This window comes from Acanthopagrus latus, chromosome 20, assembly GCF_904848185.1.
Source record: "Acanthopagrus latus isolate v.2019 chromosome 20, fAcaLat1.1, whole genome shotgun sequence".
NCBI classification, from domain to species: Eukaryota; Metazoa; Chordata; class Actinopteri; order Spariformes; family Sparidae; genus Acanthopagrus; species Acanthopagrus latus.
The window spans coordinates 18,175,054-18,193,233 of record NC_051058.1 but is presented as its reverse complement, the minus strand read 5'-3'; the positions used below and the strand labels follow the sequence as shown (position 1 = coordinate 18,193,233).

At 42.0% G+C, this 18,180-nt stretch overlaps 1 protein-coding gene across 1 annotated transcript; it reads left to right on the top strand.

Annotated features, from left to right (window-relative positions):
* The first annotated feature begins 1,039 nt into the window (after positions 1-1,039).
* Positions 1,040-16,436, top strand: st6galnac (ST6 (alpha-N-acetyl-neuraminyl-2,3-beta-galactosyl-1,3)-N-acetylgalactosaminide alpha-2,6-sialyltransferase). The gene is made up of 10 exons (XM_037082317.1): positions 1,040-1,514; positions 2,623-3,008; positions 6,955-7,309; positions 9,719-9,884; positions 11,481-11,655; positions 12,125-12,263; positions 12,350-12,453; positions 13,510-13,593; positions 13,806-13,905; positions 14,341-16,436. Exons 2-10 carry the CDS (start codon positions 2,860-2,862, stop codon positions 14,509-14,511), a joined length of 1,443 nt encoding a protein of 480 aa, XP_036938212.1. The 5' UTR covers positions 1,040-1,514; positions 2,623-2,859; the 3' UTR covers positions 14,512-16,436.
* Positions 16,437-18,180: the final 1,744 nt, after the last annotated feature.

Here is an 18,180-nt window from a genome sequence, read left to right as displayed (position 1 = left end):
GTAGCATGGCTCGTCAAAGAAATAAGGTGCGTGGGGGGTTTTTATTTGGATTCTCGTCAGATTGTACTCCCAGATTTTTTTTTTTCCACCAAGAACCCTGAGAAATCAACTAAAATGTCAAAAAAACATCCTCTCATAAAAATGTAATATTCTTGGCGAAGGTAACAGCTCGTCAACGTAAGCCAAGTCTCCAGAAGCCATGATATCCTTAATTGATCTGAAACGACAATGTTTAAACCCTCGATGCGTGGTTGAGCTCCAGCCCCCACATCCATATCTTCACTACAGCTGCACACTAACGCTTTTATCTCAGCGGCTACAGTGAAGATTTTGGCTCAAAAAGGTTTAAATAACGTCTTTTAAAATCAGTTTGGGGTCTCCGGGCATCTGTAGACTTGGATTATGACAGATGATCTCTATGGAGCCATTTCATTTATTTTTGGTTGTTTTCTTACATTTTAAAAGTCCTGTCATGAGCAGATAATGACTGAATTTTCATCTCTGGGGGAACTCATCCTTTGAAGATGCTGGTTTACGCAATAGTTGTCTGATTGCAGTGTCCGTCCGTCCTCTTTGCTGCCTTTATGGAGACAAATCCTCCTCAGGGATGTTTCAGCCTATACATCTGGAATAATGTCCATAGCTGACCCACTTCTCCTCCTCCTCCTCCTCCTCTTCCTCTTCCTCCTCCATCCCCCCTTTTTCTTCTTCGCCCTCCAGCTAGCTCACTTCCTCTGGACTGCCAAAGCAACCGGTGGCGCGTACCAAAACGTGTCTCCCCTTTCAGCATATTTCCTTTTCTTTTCACGGAGAGGGGAACTGAAGCTGGAGAGGGCGCACAGACTATTGACTCTCACTTGGCTCGGAGGGCCCCGACTGACTGAGTGGCTGTTGGAGGGATGGATGGACTGAATGAGGAGGAAAGTGTCTTCCTGTCTTGATTTGTTTTTTGTTTGTTTGTTTGTTTGTTTTTTTAAAGCTTGAGCAGCAGAGATTCAGGCTGCATGTTCCTGCTTGTCACATGAAAGTGTACATACATTCATACATACGTACGTGTGTGTGTGTGTGTGTGTGTGTGTGTGTGTGTGTGTGTGTGTGTCCTCCTTTTTCCAGTCTGTCATTGCTGTGAAGTGATTCAGGGTCTCCACACATTGTGAGCATAGCAGAGATCCTCAGAGCTGCCTGTTCATGTCTAACTTTATTGCAGCCTGGAGTGGGCTTCTTCCTCTTTCTCTCTCTCTCTCTCTCTCTCCCCTCCCTCTCTCTCTCTCTCTCTCTCTCTCTCCCCTCCCTCCCTCTCTCTCTCTCTCTCTCATGCTCTGGAGTTGAGGGGGTTGACCATTTGCCAGCAGCTGTTGCTCATTTCACAATGGTCCCGCCCATACAGTGCCGAGGCTGGCAGTGAAGCCGCTCCACACTAGATGAGCAGCAGAAGAACTTAGAGGAATATTGTCTACATTAGGACCATCATGGAGGAGAGACTGAGAGCGCAGGACACAGGAGATCTTCAAACGGTGAGAGGACACGTTTTTTCTCTTTGTTCGGTGTGTTTGTGTCACAGTTTAAAGAGCTTTGCTTACCGTTAGACGTGAGACACCAGAGTCCTCTGACTGTAAAGGAAGAGACTGAGTCATAATTTGTCACAGTCTCATGCATGTGTTCTGCTGCTTCCCTCTCATATTCTACTCTGATTCTTTGTCAGCCGTGTAAGGGATCATTTACACACTTTCATTTATGACATTTAAATGAAGCAGAAATTAAAGCAAAAACTGCTAACTTTAATTTTTGGTTTGGAATAACACAAATGTCCTGAGTTTTCCTCTTCCGTCTGTTATCAGAGACATGGCAGCTGAGTTTATCACTGGATCACTGCAACACATTCTTTCCATTCCCCCCATTTAGCCTCAGCCAGGAGTATCTACACAAGCCTGGGAACACTGCATCACTCACATTGTCATCGCCACCGTTATTATTATTTTCCTTATTCACCCAGTTATTAAGTGATTACTATCAAGGATTGCTTGCAGCTCGAGACTTGACTTCAGAGAAGTTTCAGGGTCCAGATCTCGGAGCCCTGACCTCAGGCTGTGTTTATTACACCACTTACAAAGAGGTGATAAGTGGAGAGGGGTGGTGCTCAGTGTGTATGCTAATGTCTTCAACTTCTGGTGAGACCGTCAGAGCCTCTCAATGTTCAGCTCACCAGAGCAGGCAGACCGGGGGGAATAAGAAGAAGCTTCCTGCCGCCTGACTTCCTGCATTTGTTGTCGCATGTCAGTTGCAGCTGACCTCAGATTTTTGGGGTTTTTTTTAAACTTCTGTTAGCTACTTCTCAACGTGTGGTTCTTCAGCGAATCATTGTGCGCACTTATAGCCATTTCTCTTTCTTATCTTTCAAGAACAGCAAGAGCAGAGAGGAAAGAGGGAAGGAAAAAAATAAATAAAATCCGGAAGTGAAAGGATGTGAAGCTTGTGACTCTGCACTCTCACTTTGTGCTCAGGGACAGGTTTCATTAAAAAAGGATTATTTGGGACGCTGTTGACACTGAAAGATAAAGTTTCCCCTTCTTTGCCTTTGCCCTCGTTCCAACTCTCTCCCTTTTTGTCTCCGTCCTGCTATAGTTGTGCTGAGAGAAGCCCAGTGTGGAGCCCAGATCCTGTTGTGGGCTAATTAAATCCCCACCATCACCGCCTCCCCTCCTCTGGTCAACCAGAAAAAGACAGTAAACTGTCCTGTGGAGGACAGCATCCTCCACCCTCCTCCTCAGCCTCCGTCATCTGCCTCCTCATGTCCCTCCAGGTGGAGTGGAGGGCAGGGCGAGCTCACACAGCGGGCCGCTCGCACACACCTTGACGGGTATGGCGCTCCAGAGGAGGCTGGTGCTCGGCGTGGTGACCGTCTGCTCCCTGCTGTGTGTCTACGTGCTGTGTGTGTTCGTGGAGAGGCCTCTGTCCTGGTCCACTGAGCCCCTGAAACACTTCCATGGCTTCACACAGGAAGAGAGCAGGTGAGCCAAGCGAACAAATCCGCATGGATATTGATCGTTATACTGATATGTTCTTCTCCAAAACAATGATTATGACAGGAAACAACAACTATGAGGTTCAAAGAGGGTGTCTAAGCTTAGATATGAGGGGAAGTCACATTAAATTAGTGGAGCTGTGTCAAGCTTTTAGCCATTATTTAATACATATTCATTTAAATGTTAGAAAAAGCAGCAGGAAAGGGATCTTAAGTACAACAAGGCAACCAGGGACTCACATTACTTGCCTTGTTGGTCAACCGATCATATATTTAACCTGCTAAAGACAAGAAATAAACAGGTGAAGCTGGCTGCAGTGCAGACCCGAGAGAGCACAGGCATGGAGGATTGGCAGCGTATGTAAAGGACCTGACACCAAATATACAAGTTGGACAACTTGCTAGAAACACACTATACCCAAGGACTGTATAAAATATATACAGCTTTCTGGGTCTGAATAGTGAGGCCAAATATACATTTCACAAAAGCTGGCAAGGGGCGTCAAATATGTCTGATTGGATGTAAGCTTATGAGAAATCGACCCCTCTTCTCACTTGAATAATGACCTCAATAAACAGCTCCCTAATGAGTCCATGGTCTCAGTCGCTAGTGTTAGGTCTTTTTCAACACAGCATGATGTTCATTGAATAAATTATGGTCCCATTTAGAGTAAAAGACACGAGAAAGCAAGGTATGCTTGACCTTGTGATTACTACAATGGCATTTCCTTGGGTCTTCCTCAGCTCCACCCTCTCAGTTCTGAGACGTGAAGGCCAAACAGGCTTCAGAATCAGCAGTTCACAAGCCACTGGGTGACGTCTTGGTGGGTTTACACCTGGTTGACCCACGAGACGCTGCATTCTGTTCTTTGTTTAGTGCAAACTGATGCCATGCTCACATCGGGTGGATGCTAGAGTGAATCTGATAAATATCCTCAGGTGATGTCAGTCAGGTTGGACACTTAGGGTGGGACGTGAGTTTACCAGCGGCTGTAACTATTCCTCATCTCTGCTGCAGGCTTCAGGAACAATAAAGACGATACCTCTAGTCCTGCTGCAATGATTGTGATCTTTTTTTTCACTAAGTGCAGCTCGAAACCTGAGGAAGAACGTTTGAGTATCCTCTCATAACTACACCTGATATTGTCTTTCCTTCGAGTCCACGTGACGGTGTTTGCACATGTCTGTTACACATTTATAGTCTCTGGGCCTGCGGAGATAACCCCGATGACATCATGGCGTCGTCAGGGTTATTTTCACACACTTGACAAAGCTCCCCCAGAAACACAGAGGCAGATGTTTTCACCGGCTGAGAGGAGCTAACTAACCGACAAACAGGCACGATGTCCATGACGCGATGTGTCATATATTTGTGGACACTCAAAGTTGATCTTGACCTGGCTTGTGAACTTTGTTTTAGCGCCATTAATACACAGAGGTTACATGTAATCAGCTAACAGATATAGAGTTCAGTCGAAAGGTGAAAAACGTTATAAGTCAGTTGTTCTTCTGCAGTCTGGAAATACAGATGTATCTGATGACGTACTACCAGACTACAGAGGAGGAGCTTTCCACAGGCTGTGAGACTCCTCACCTCATGACCTCCTGAGAGGGATAAAGAATGACTGGGAGCAGCCAATCATCTCTCTGATGATCTTGTTTGCTTATGTAGGTCATATAGAGGCATTAATATCAACCCTGTTTCCTGGCTGACTTGACTTTAACAGCATTTCCAAGTCAGAGACTGGTAATAAATCTGATTTAGCGCGTGACATAAACATGGCATTGAAGCCTCTTTACCTAATTTGGGGATTGTTTATTAGAAGAAAGGTTTGCACTTCCTCTGTTAATCTGATGTGAATGAACCCCTGAAAACTTGATTTCTTCAGAAACTGATTGAGAAACTAGGTCAGTGTTTTGCTTGAAATGAAAGGCACTCCAGCACCAAGACAACACACCTGTCATTGTACATGTTCTCCATATGTTGTTCCTGATTCTGTAAATCACAGACAGCCGAGGAGAGCTGGCAGTTTAATCCAGCACACAGCTGAGCTCAGGTTCAGCAGTATAATGGGATGGAGTCGAAGGGTTAAACTCTTATGAGAAGTTTTCTTTTTTTTTGTAACCAGCACTTACTCCCCCTCCAGTTGTATCATTGTGGTTTTAACAAAGGAGCCACACAGCGCTCCGGCTGCACTAATGAAAAAAAAAGCTCCCGGAGTTATTTTACTGGAGGTGGTCTCTTACACGCGTATGTGAAACGTAAGCCTTGTTGTAACGGGCGGCGCTCCAGGTTTAAAAGCTTGCAGGTCCAGATAAGATGCATTAAGTCGGGGGACGGGGGGGAACGGAAAACACGGCTGTTTCTCAAAGGTCTGTTTCAAACACTAAATGTTACTTTGGGCATGTGGAGCTCGCAGGTCTTTCATTTAAAAGCTGTTCACCGGGTAAAAATAACCACTTCCCTTCCCTGCTGTGGCTCCTCTTTTCCCCTCATGTTTTTTAATTAACAGTGGAGCCTTTAAAATGAAATAGTTTTCAAATTAAATGGGCTTTTTTGGCCACCTGGCTGACAAAGGCATTGTCAAAGAACTTTGTAAATACTGAAATAAATACACATTTTATAATACATTAAGTGGGTCTATGTCAATATTAAATACATTTTATATAGACAAGGAACTAAAGAACACAGATAAATCTTTGTGACGGATCATTTCATTGTGGAAATTTGTTCCAAACAGGAAACAACAAGAGGAAAAAGTCATATTTCACAGCAATTAGAGAGAAAATCTTAATACCTTTCATGTTGCCACACATCCCTCAAAACAAAACACATGATACCTTATTCATAAAGTTAATAATTATACTACTTTTACTTTTTTACTGCTATAAAATACAAACAGGCTATGTTTCACTCGCTTCCTGTCCTCTCTGCAGGTGAACCTGTGCTCTCTGTTCAACAGTAATAATTTCCAGTTACACATTATTTCAGATGCCTTATTGCATTTGCGTCTCGTTACCGGGCTTAATGATGTTTAACCGCAGCTGTGAGTGAAATCAGCAGCATCTGGTTTGAGATGATCAGGGAACAGAAACATCACGGTTAACCACCACCACCACCACCAGCTAACCCTCAACAAAACACAGACAATAATACTCTACACATTAGACAAATGCTAATGTTAACAAAAAAAGCAAGCAATAGATGAATTTTGCGACAAGAGAAAGGAAAATTCCCTCCAATACTTATTTTAAAGGGTTAGTTCGCCCAAAAATGTAAATTCGCCCCACCCTCGCTGCTTGGTCAAGCTCATTCACCCACACTTTTAGCTTAGCAGCTACAGTGAAGAAGTAAATTGATGTAAATAAATTGTAAAATGTATGTAATGTAAATTTCAAATCAAACTGGGGCCTTGGATTAGGTGAGATGATCTGTATGGAGCCATTTTATGTTGTGTTTTGGTTTGCTCTTTACATTTTAAACCCCGGTTACCTCGCCCCAGCTACTTGAGTTGGTTGGCCATTTTCCATTGACATACATGATGACTGAATTTAATCTTTAACCAGTATGTTTGAAGAAATGACTTTATTTTTTCATATTTCACAGGGTTCAAAGCAACAAAGATGCTGTCTGTCCATTTTTTTAATCTGTATTTTTATTTATTTTTCAGAGCTCACTAATGAACATGTTAATATCTATTTGCACTCTTTATGCTAAGCTAACTGGCTGCTAGCTACAAATTTAGTGGACAGACAATCTTCTCATCTCAGGCTCCTCGAGTGAACCAAAAGGCAGTTGAACTGTTCCTTTAAGAGACTGCACCACACCTCATGAGTAACATGCTGAAAGTGAGAGAGAAAGGTTTTGGCTGATTTATTTACAGCAGTGACTTGCCGGGCTCACCGCCAAAATCTTGTTCTGTCTTCCGCAGCGGCCTAAGAGACTCCGAGGAGCCTCTTGACAGAAAGAGCAACAGTGACCATGGTACCCGTCCGCCCCCTGCCTCCAACCTTCACCCCGAGCTCACGGCTCTGCACGAACACACACGTGCCACACAGACTCCGACTTTAAAGACTCAAACATCCACAGCCGCTGAGCAAAGACCAGCAGAGAGACACGTCCTGGATGCCTCAAAGTCCAGTCCCAGGGCTGATGGCGTGGACAAAACCAGGACCAGCACCAAAGGCCCCACGCTGAAGCCTCAGCAGCCCACACAGGCAGCCAGGCCAACAGAGCCTCCCTTCATTGGAGACACTTACATGAGTGAAGACATCCCACCACAAACAGTGAGTTCCATCTGAGCAGAGTTTCACTCACACCCTGAAGAAATACAGTCCTTACAGCACATTTTAAATGATTCTGTAGTCTTATTGTTTAATTTGAACAAAAGGATAAAATCCTGATCAAAGCTCAGTTTATATGTTGCTGCTGTCAGGTGGTTGAATTTCTTTCTGTTTCCTGTCTACATGATCTTGTTCTGAATTTAGCTATGTGATCATCGAGTTGTGGTGAAAAGACAGACATGTCTCTTTTTGTTGCGGTGGCTACAAACTTAGCATCTGCGTTTGTTGAGGTTCTCCTGTAGCCTATTTTGCCAAATTTGAGACTTAAGTAAATAGGAAAGGATTTCAAAAACAAAAGCCAGAGTCTGCGGAATCCTTCCTAAGAACAATTTGAGTTTCGGGGGCTGTTTTCTGCATTCTGGTGTCTTACAAATAAAAATACATTTTAAGAATTTTTAAAATAACTCCAACAGCAATTTTATGTGACATTTTAATTTGATTTATAATTCTCAGTAAATGTTACAGAATAATTCACCTGACAACATGTTCTCACTCCAGGCTCCTCAAATTTGGCAGCTGTGTCGACTGTAAACTACGACGCTTGACATACTCTTAGTTTCAGCTGACCTCCACTGTCAATTTATCACTAATCCATTATATACAATGTCTGCTGCTGACACACAGCTCACATATCATGGTGTATTATGACTACAGTCAGGACCAAAACCTTATTTCCATTGCAGTAACATATATTATGTATGGCTCTGTTCTTGTACCTCCTCCCATATGCATATGTTGAAAGGCTAAAGCAGGGAGAGCAGCAGGAAAGACCCCCTACAGGGTACAGAACAGAGCAGGCATCAATAACAACAGAAATTACACTGATTAGTCAGACACAGCATGAAAAGGAGGAGTTGGGGTGGAGGTGGGTTGCAAAGCAGCTTGCAGAGGAAGCAGAAATAGTAGGCAAGCTAGAGCAGTTTATAAAAAGCGCCATGTGTGAGATTAGCCAGTTGGATGCATAGAGGGGAATCAGCTGATGAACCAGCTGATCCATCAGCTGATGTTGCTGGATTGTGCGCTGAGCTTGATTTTGTGGTCTGCCTGAACTAAAGCTGTGCTCAGTGTTTTGAATGTTATTAATGTTGTCAAACGGTTGTGGTTTGGTTAGGCTGAGGTGATAAAGCTGCTTGGTTAGGGAACAAAAACATACTTAAAGTTATAATAAGACATACAATCATGTTACATAAGTTTTGCAACCTGTGTCATATGACCTATTTGACATCAGTCATGTAACATGTGAGATCATGTTAGCTTGCTTAAATACATAAATGCAGAAAAGCAGGATTCTCCAGGGAAGTTGGGAGGATTGGCCAGAATGGTTCTCCTTTCACACTCACACCCTAACACTCAATCCCTGCATCTGGAGAAGGTTCGTTACTGGCTCACAAATATTCTCAAGTAAAGAAAGAGCAGGAGAATAGGACCATGAAGAGTACTCAGCCCTTCTGGAAAACCTACATCACTTTTACATGTGCGTTACATGTATTTATGCGGTGTATCATATCTGTGGAGCATCAGATCACACACTTCTGGATCTCATCAGGCTGCAGATGTGGTCACAGGGCGGCTGCCACGGTTGTATTGGGTGGGTCTGTCTTTAGGAAATGTTTTGCAGAAAACAGAGTCATGTCTCCCTCAGCTTGGCTCTGTTCCTCCACTCCCCCTGTTCTCTGAATCTATCATCGACACTGAGTCTCTTTTTATTGAGCTGTCAGAAGGTCCGCTGAGAGGAATATAGAAGGAGGATGAGAAATTGCACAAGGTTGAATGAAAAACATGAGTCAAATCTGCCTCAAGATCTGCCTTGGGCGTCTCGTAGGAAAACTGGATTAAGGGATCCATACGGTGACTCACAGTCTTTCTCCAGCCTCTCAGCTTTTCAAGTGGAGACTGTCACCTCAGTTAGACTGCAGTTTATGCTCTGAGTTGTTACATAAGACGACTGGCACATAGACTGCATCGATAATTGATTCCACAGAGATTCCACAGGGGCAGATAACACAGTTAACGAGGTAAAGTTGCTAATAGGTTCAGTGTCATCCGTGTGTTTGTGTGTGTGGAAGTGCTTAATGTCTCCTTGTCTGCCCACGTGTTTTTTTTCTTTTTTTAAAGTGTATCCATGTAAGCTTCATTATGAATTTGTCTCATAGGTGTGTGATTACCAGATAATTACCTCCAGTGAGAGTCTGTAAGTTAATACTGATATGTTGGAGCTAATGATGCTGTCTTAGTCATGATCATGTGGGACAAACCGTCACTGCATGTTGCTAATAAGTCCTCAAGAGTGGAGATAAGACGCTCTGGACGTGGTGTGATAACAGCGTGGCTGTGTCGTCTGCTTCCGAACAGGACTGCCCCGACAATATCCGAAGTCGGGTCACGAAAACTGAATTTGGCGGGAAATTTCTGCACCACATTCCAGTCCTGCAGTGGGCCCAACACGTCACTCCTGAACAGCACCAGCGCCTGAGCCGCTACCCAGGAGCTCACGGCTGGGGAGGCATCGATTACAAGAGTGAGTTTTGAGTTTTCAACGTCGAATACATTTTTTTTCCTTCATATTTTTAGTTCCTTCTTGATGTTCTTATTTTTAAATTTAACTTTTTGCTTATTTATTATTTGTGGCTATTTTTCAAGATTATTTTTGAAGTGGGATATTTTCGTTTATGATTTCATTTTCACCCATACTGATTGTCGAGATTGTTGAGACGATCGATGCTTTGGCCTGTGAAAGATGTTCTGCACTTGTCATTATAATCAATACAGCCCAGTCATCAGAATAAACTACAGCTAAGAACGTGTCTGCAAAAAGCTAAAACTCAGCTTTTCTTTATGTTTGCTGAGGTTGAATTTTCTACTTCTCATTTGTCACCGCGCTGTGCTTATGCTCTGTTTAGAGAGGGGTGAGGAAACCATTATGGTTTGACCTAAAATACTTTTTTTTGGTCGCAACGATCACATATGGAGGTGGTCTGACTTCCTGTGACAAATAGTCGGTTTTGGTCACCACAAAAACCACTGGAAATGAGTGCAGGTCTCCTTTAAAAAAACAGACAGAAATGGATGGAAATCCCCAGATGATCCTGAAAGTATCCACTGGTGTGACTTGAACTGTGGTTGGCCACCTCCATCGCCTCCACCTCCTGATGTGAGAGGCAATTATAAAGCAAGAACTTGATATGACATACGAAGAAACGTGAACTGCTGACATTGTATCGGACACGGTTAAATTTGTGTCTTAGTCCTTTGTTGATTTCAATTAAACTGAGTCTAGAAATCATTTAAGGAGAACAATCCTCCACATCAGGGCCACATTACAAACTTTATCAACCCCCAAGTACCTCATCAGTACATTGTGTATGGACAGGGGAACAAAGGCATGTAACACGTGGCAGTTTTATCGTATTTAATCTGTGTTAGTTTGTGATTAATGGAAGCAACATCAGGCTCAAAAAACACTCAAACGATCATGTTCAGGCAAACAAATTTGTTTTTTGTAACCACAAACCTGGCTGGAAACGTCCTGATGAGGACAGTGGTTTCATGGATCATGGTCTCTGACATGGCAGCCTTGTCATCAAGATGTTAAATAAATATATCTGGCAGTCTGTTTTCTCATTTTTTATAGCATCACTTTGAGAACAGCGGGAAGCCGAGCGAAGGCGTTTCCATGTGAAAACCTCGCACACCATATGTTTTTATGTTAATAAGTTCAAAGTACATTCATATTAGAATTGCTGTGTAGACAATGAGGGTCATTGAAATTTGATGCTGCGCACTTTGTCTACAGATTTGTGTTTCTAAATAAAACCAAACAGAAGATACAATGTATTTTGTATAATTTGATTGAAGACATGTGGGTCTCATCAGTTAAGATGCTTATCATGTTGAGAAGGGCAGCTTCCTGTCTGTGCGCCCACACATGCTGCCTCTGGGTTTTCTCTTCCTTTCAGTCCAATCAGAAGTAACTGAATCTGTAGGCACAAAAAAGAAAACAAGCGCTTCAGCACCTAAATCTCTTTCTCGTGATACGAGGATTTCTGTAAAAGACCTTTAAAGACTGTGTTAGATGAGTCTCATCCAGATTAATTCTGTTTTTCTGTGTCAACAGCGCTGGTGGAAACTCTCTCTGTCCTCAACTCTTCTGCTAACTGGCAGATGTTGGACGACTGGAAGGACCACAGCAATAAATCAGACTGTATCCACTGTGCTGTGGTGGGGAACGGTGGGATACTGAAGGATTCAAAGAAAGGGGAGGAGATCGACAGTCATCACTATGTTTTCAGGTAGATGCTGGGGAATCCTATGAAAAGAGCTCCCTTTGTAGAGCAACATTCTGCCCTGACAATCAAATCCCTATTGTTGTTTGTTGGTTTCTAAAGCTACATGTTTGCTATCAGAACATGGAAAACACAGTGCAATATTTTCTTCAAAGTCCCTCCAGTCAAAAATATATTTTAGTTGTTGTTCTTGCAGCTGCATGATTTAGCTTTAATGTGCAGACTGATGATTGTGCACACTTAGAGGCTGTTTTCACTGAGAATGGAGCAGTTAAACTTCTTTTAAATATAATGTTAAATCCCTGAATTTTAAAAGTGAGCGTCAAATTCACACGAGAGTTTACGTATTCAGTTGGTTTTGTTCATTAACAGCTGCTCGTGCTGGTTCTGGTCTGGTTCCTCAGCCAGACTGACAGTTTCTGTCCTTATGTTTGTGTGTTCTCATCTGTGTTTTCTGGACTCTTGTGACCTTCAGGACCAACGGGGCGATCATTAAGGGCTTTGAGCGGGACGTGGGCTCTCGGACCACCCACTACACATTCTCCACCAACACAATGATGAACTCCATGAGGAGCTACGCAGGCGCTGGTTACAAAGGACCCCCTTTGTCTCAGGTGAGGACAGAAAAACTACATAAAATTGCTAAGATCTTGACTTAAAAGAATCAGGCCTGAGTCACACTCTCGCCGCTCTCCAACAGGAAACACGATACGTTTTTCTGCCAGATCACGACCGTGATTACCTGCTGATGAAGGCTGCAGCGACACACACTCCGGTAGAAAGAGGACCGGAACGGGCCAAAGAGTAAGAATAATGATCATATTAATTCAAAGTCCTTGCTCTTTATTCATTCTGTCTTCTTCATATATTCAGGGAGAAACACAACTGTTACATACATTATCAAAGAATAAAGTGAACAATAATAACTACAATATTATGCTTTTTTTATTGCTGAAGAACTTTAATATTAAGTTATTTTTACCTCCTCAAAAAGAAGGTAATTCCTCTGTGTCCGTTTGTTGGTTGGTTAGCTGGTTTGTCAGCAGGCACACAAAAACTACCATAAACAGCAATAAATGCTGCATATTTAAGCTGCATGTATTCCCACATTTATATCTAATGACATGAGGGCAGATATATGCGAAATTAGTATTGTACAACTTGTACAAGTTCACATTATTGGACACCTCGAGAGGAATGTGTGATTGCAGAGTTTGGTGTGTGAGGGGTGAAAGATACTCTATTCAATTTTTGGTTGTAGCTGGTTTAACTATTCTGATGAAAATTCCCTCATAGAAGCTGATCATGCTGTTGTAACTTAATTTAAGAAAATATTTTCATTCCACACTGTGTGTGAGCCAGATGAATCTGTCGGTCTAACACTGTCCCGAGTGAAGGCTGAAGTCTTTGTGGACGTCCACATTTTTTTACATTTCAGATGTGTACACATTTTTTATATGACCATGTTTTGCTTCTCCTGATCTGGCTCTCACTGTTTAAAGAGTGATACGTGACTTCAGCAGCACAGCTGGTAGAGACACAGCATTTCTCAAACTATGTGATCAAACAGAAGATCACTGATTAGTGCTGAGAAACGCTGTCTTATCTTTACCACTTCAGGTTTACTAGGTATCAAGGTCAAATGGCACTCACTGTCAACACAACAATTTGAATATAAATGTACTTTGAATTTAATTCACATGAAAAATAAATGGTGTGTGGGGTTTTAACAGGGACACATTTCCATTCCGATTCCATTTGTTATCATTGTAAAGCACGTGGGAATTTTATTTCCTGATACTTTCTTTGACTCCTTTTTGAAGTTCTTATTTCTTAAGTAATTTCATTTTCCCTCAACAGTCCATCCAGATACTTTGGGAAGGACGTGTCAGCAGAGAAGTTGAAGATGTACCACCCGGACTTCATCCGTTACCTCAGAAACAGGTGAGGGAAAGATCTGCCGAGCGGGCGAACAGAATGGAAGCACGGCTCACATTTCAAATAGTTGGAAATGAGATTAAAAGAGACGCAGGCGCTGAAAGCAGAGCGTTCCCACACAGTGAGAGAGGGCAAAACGGGGGATGTGAGGTCCAACTAATTCAAGCTTCTGTGTCCCTGAAACCACTGATACTAGATGTTTGATCTTTTTCTTTCAGATTCCTTCGATCTCGCACTCTGAATACAAAATACAAGAACATTTACCGTCCATCCACAGGAGCTGTGATGCTGTTGGCTGCGCTGCACACCTGTGACAAGGTAAACAATTACTGTGCTGCATATTACTTTCAGTCATCTGTTTTGTAACTATGATACAAGGCTACACTTGCCAGATTGTGTGAGAATGTTCTGATTGTGAGCAGTTGGCCTCGAAAAATGCACGTATGCCCGACATCCATGTGGCCCTGACTTGTGACTCACTGTGCTCTGTAGCAAATGTCAACCTGTTCTGTGCCGAGCCAAATTTATGATTTATATTAGATCACTCTCACATTGCCACAGATTTGCTGCATGTCACTGCTGTCAAAACCGGTTTTTCAACCTGCTTGAGTTGGAAAAATGAAAATAAGTTGAAAAAGATTCAGGTTGAGGGGTTCAAGTCAAAACATGAATCAAAGAGGCTGATAAAATCTCTCCTCAGATGACAGAGTTTGATTTATATTTTGAGTGTTGTGTTTCCTTGTGCTACTGAAGGTGAGCGCGTACGGCTTCATGACCCCAGACTATAAGAACTACTCTGACCACTACTACGACAGCACCTACCACTCGGTGGGCTTCTACATCAACCACGACCTGCGCATGGAAATGAATCTGTGGCAGCAGCTGCACCAGGCGGGTCTCATACGACTCTACATGCACAAGTGAAGTCATGTCGACCAGAAATGACATCATCATAACTGCACGCGAAGGGAACGTTGTAAGGGAAAATGACGACTCCTCCCCCCCGCCCGGTCTCAAAATGACTCTCATGAACGGAGCAAAAAAGTAGCAGGGTTAGTGTTTTTTTCCCAAGGATTCATTTTTTTTAAATGACAGTTGCTGTGGTGGCTCAGCTTGGAGATTAAGTTTTATTTATCTTTTTTTTTTTCTTTTTAAATGGCATTTAATTCCCCCAGGAAGCATGTCTTTGGTGATTTGTGAGTCAGAACGGATCCAGACACTGAGGTTAAAAAACAGACTAAATGTTGTTTAAAAGATTTTGGTTGGTTGGTCGGCAGTTAACTTTGATTCAGACTGAAATATTTTGACAAATATTGGATGGACTTTTGGAATATCAAAACTTAAAACCTTTCCCCTCAGCCTCTGCTAAATGCCAGTGAGCACATGTTGCATGCTAACACACTAACCTAAGATGGTGAATACAGTAAATATTTTGCCTGCTAAACACCAGCGTGTCAGCGCTGTGAATGTTACCTTTTAATTGACTAAACTGATGAACAATCGAGTATGAAAATCACTAAACATACATCTCTGAGTTTTGATTCTTACTCAGTGACAATGTCTCCTGCTTTGAGAAAAAAACAAAAACACTGAAGAGCTAAAATAGCGAGCAGTTTCAAAATAAATACAATATTAAGACAACTTTAATTGACTTGGCTAGTTTTTAGAAGAACCATACAGTCTGCATATATCAGATTTAACTTGATTGGCAACAGTAGCTAAAGAAGCTAAAGTAGGTTATGTTGACATCGTGTGAATTCAGCATTAGCTAAAAGCAGTGCCTTAATACAACTGAGGAGAGATTTTGTTTGATCTGTCCATCGTTTGAGCCCAACAACAGATAGGAAGGCTTGAAAAAATGTCGGCTTTACTTGTTTTTGACCTGCAAATCACCAGAACCATGTGGAGCGTATCATACAATCAGTCCCTGAGATTCCTGTTAGTGTGCTACAGTGTGTTCACAAGGGACAAGACTGCAATTGAGTTGGCCACTTGCTTTAAATATCCTGTCTCCCCACCCTAAATAGACAGCCAGAACACTGCTGGCAGTGGCCAAGGTCTATTCTGACATTTAGTCAGTAGACCCAGATTATGTTTGCTCTCTGAGCCTGTCTGTGTATTTATATTCTACTGTAGAAGGTAACACAAAGCCCCAGAACTCATTGGAACAGGTATTTGACTTTAGTTTAAGGGACTTAACTTATTTTTTTTTTTTATTTGTTTTCAATTCTTTTAAGCCAACAAGTGTACTTTTGTTTTTTTACATGGTGCCACACTGTGATAATAATAACACTGTGTGGACTCTACTGGACTTTTAGTGCCTTTTAATGTGAATCAGTAACTCGGATGAAGCATTGTGACTGAGGTGGGAATTTCTGAGGTTGACCCAGGACGTTTCCACAGCAACACAAATGAGGAAGTCAGAGGACTCGTCTCCTGAAATCTGCTCATTCAGCCGCATGAGCTGTGACCATGAAGGGTCAAAGTTCGCCAGCAGTTATTGTGGCCACTCATCTCAAACTGAACTGAGGCATCACAATCCTCAGTGACACAGATGCACTGACATAAACAGATTAGATACATTTTTTATACTGTCATCAGTGATAAAATACTGTAGGTTTGAGAGGGAGGGATGAGAAACCAAAGACTGAATACGAATCAGGGAATATGTATATTTAAATTTTTCTTGTTTTTGTATAATATTGAATCAATACATATTCATACAATCTGATCCTGACATCTGAAATACTGTATCTGTATTTTTACACTAAGGGGAGAACTTTCATGGTGCAAATTCTGACTGATTCTGGCCTTTTTCAAAATCTGTATAAAAGGAAACTGTGATTTAATCTGAGTGTGTTTTGTGATTCTTTCTTGGTTGGTCACCAAAATGTACAGGTCCCATAGTTTTGTATAGTTTCCCTGAGAGTGACTAATATGTAGTCGTACATTCTTAAAAGTACTCCTGGGAAGTATTCTATTATTTGGTAAAAAAAAATTAAAATAAAAAAATTAGATTGAATGCACACTTCCAAAACCTAGAGATCAGTTCAGTGTATAAAAATACAAAAATTGCCCACAGGAAACTTAGAATAGATTTTATGTGGAGAATAAAGTTTACAGTACTAAATAATAGATGATTTTTTGTTTCAGTTTCAATGGAGCAGACCCTCAAGGGATGCCTTCACTCAAAAATGAAAATTCAGTCATTATCTGCTCCAAAAAAAACAAAAAAAAACAACAAAAAAAAAACATTTCCGGAGCTTCACAGCAGAACAGTGTTGCAGCGTTCTCCTAACGAGTTGACATAGCTGCGGACTCTAGAAGCCCCCAGGTCCCAAAATTGAGATCAGCAGCTTCTTATAAACTCAATGCAACAAACCAAACTCAAAAATGTGTCTCAGTACTGGGTCTTTATTCTCCCTATCTTTAGTGCCATTGCATAACTTTTTCCAGGAAACCTGCAAGGAAATATCCAATAGGAAACAGGAACACGTACTATGCAAAGGACTGTAATTCCAGAGTTGATGTTTGTGTCCTGTTAGAGCAGGCTGCTGCTTCAGTGAGAATATATCGTCAGAGGAAAGCTGTGTGCAGTTCCTAACACTATAATTTGAGCAGACAAACACACTGAGATCAGGGGTTAATCATTAGTTTTGGACACAAGGTACTCAAGTAAGCGTGTTTTAAAACCTTGTATGCTCCACAAATCATTTTGTTTTACTTCATTTATGATTTTATTTACAAACTGTACCAATGACAAGAGTCTCTTGAAAGAGGAAGAGCATACTTTAGGAAGGGTATATCTGGTACGCAGGGCCTCTCCGTCTTCCTCTCCTCCTTTTCTTTCACATTCTCTCTCTGACACTCTGGAGCGCAGATTGACCACATGCCATCTTCAGTTCCTTCTCCATTTTTCCCCTTGTCAGAGAAGTCTGGGAGACAGAGAGGGAGACCTATATAGAGCCAGATGTGCATGTGGTATGATTGGGGTGGGGGCTGCATTACCGAAGCCATGAGTCAGGATTTGCCGTGTTGCCAAAATGTCTGGCAGTAGGATGTTACAATTACATACTGCAGTTGGTAGAGTGCAGTCACCAGCCTGAGAGACAAGGCCCATTTTTCAGACTGGAATATTAACAAATGCATGATTAAATAGTTACGGATTATCAGTGAGGAATAAACAAACTGTTGCAAAAATTTCTGACGAAAGCAGGTTCAAAACAAAGAGTTTCTAGTGGATGATTCTGAGGGATTGGACACTTTTTAAACTTACTCAGCTTGATCAAAATGTTTTTGCTCCACAATGAGGAACGTAAAGCTGCTGTAAGCAGTATCATTGTTTTAGCTAACTTCCTGCCCTCCTCTTTACATCACCACGCGTTCTCAGCTCCTTTCCTTTTTTTCTCTTCAAACATTTTCCATTGCTTGGTCTGATTGGTAGTATGAGCCGTCACCGGTAGCGCTGGAATTTGTAATTTTTCCTTTTCCAGCGTTGTCGATAACCAAGCATTAACATAATAACAGGATAATTTTCCTGTTCCCTGAGCAGACAGTGGGCAGGGATACCAGAAAACACCAGAAGAGACATGG

What these genes read in the sequence shown, in the direction of transcription:
- st6galnac (XM_037082317.1), top strand. Translation starts at nt 2,860, where the DNA reads ATGGCGCTCCAGAGGAGGCTGGTGCTCGGCGTGGTGACCGTCTGCTCC. An exon ending in AGTCATCACTATGTTTTCAG is followed by an intron (nt 11,656 to 12,124) that starts GTAGATGCTGGG and finishes TGTGACCTTCAG; the next exon opens with GACCAACGGGGCGATCATTA. An exon ending in ATCCGTTACCTCAGAAACAG is followed by an intron (nt 13,594 to 13,805) that starts GTGAGGGAAAGA and finishes TTTTTCTTTCAG; the next exon opens with ATTCCTTCGATCTCGCACTC.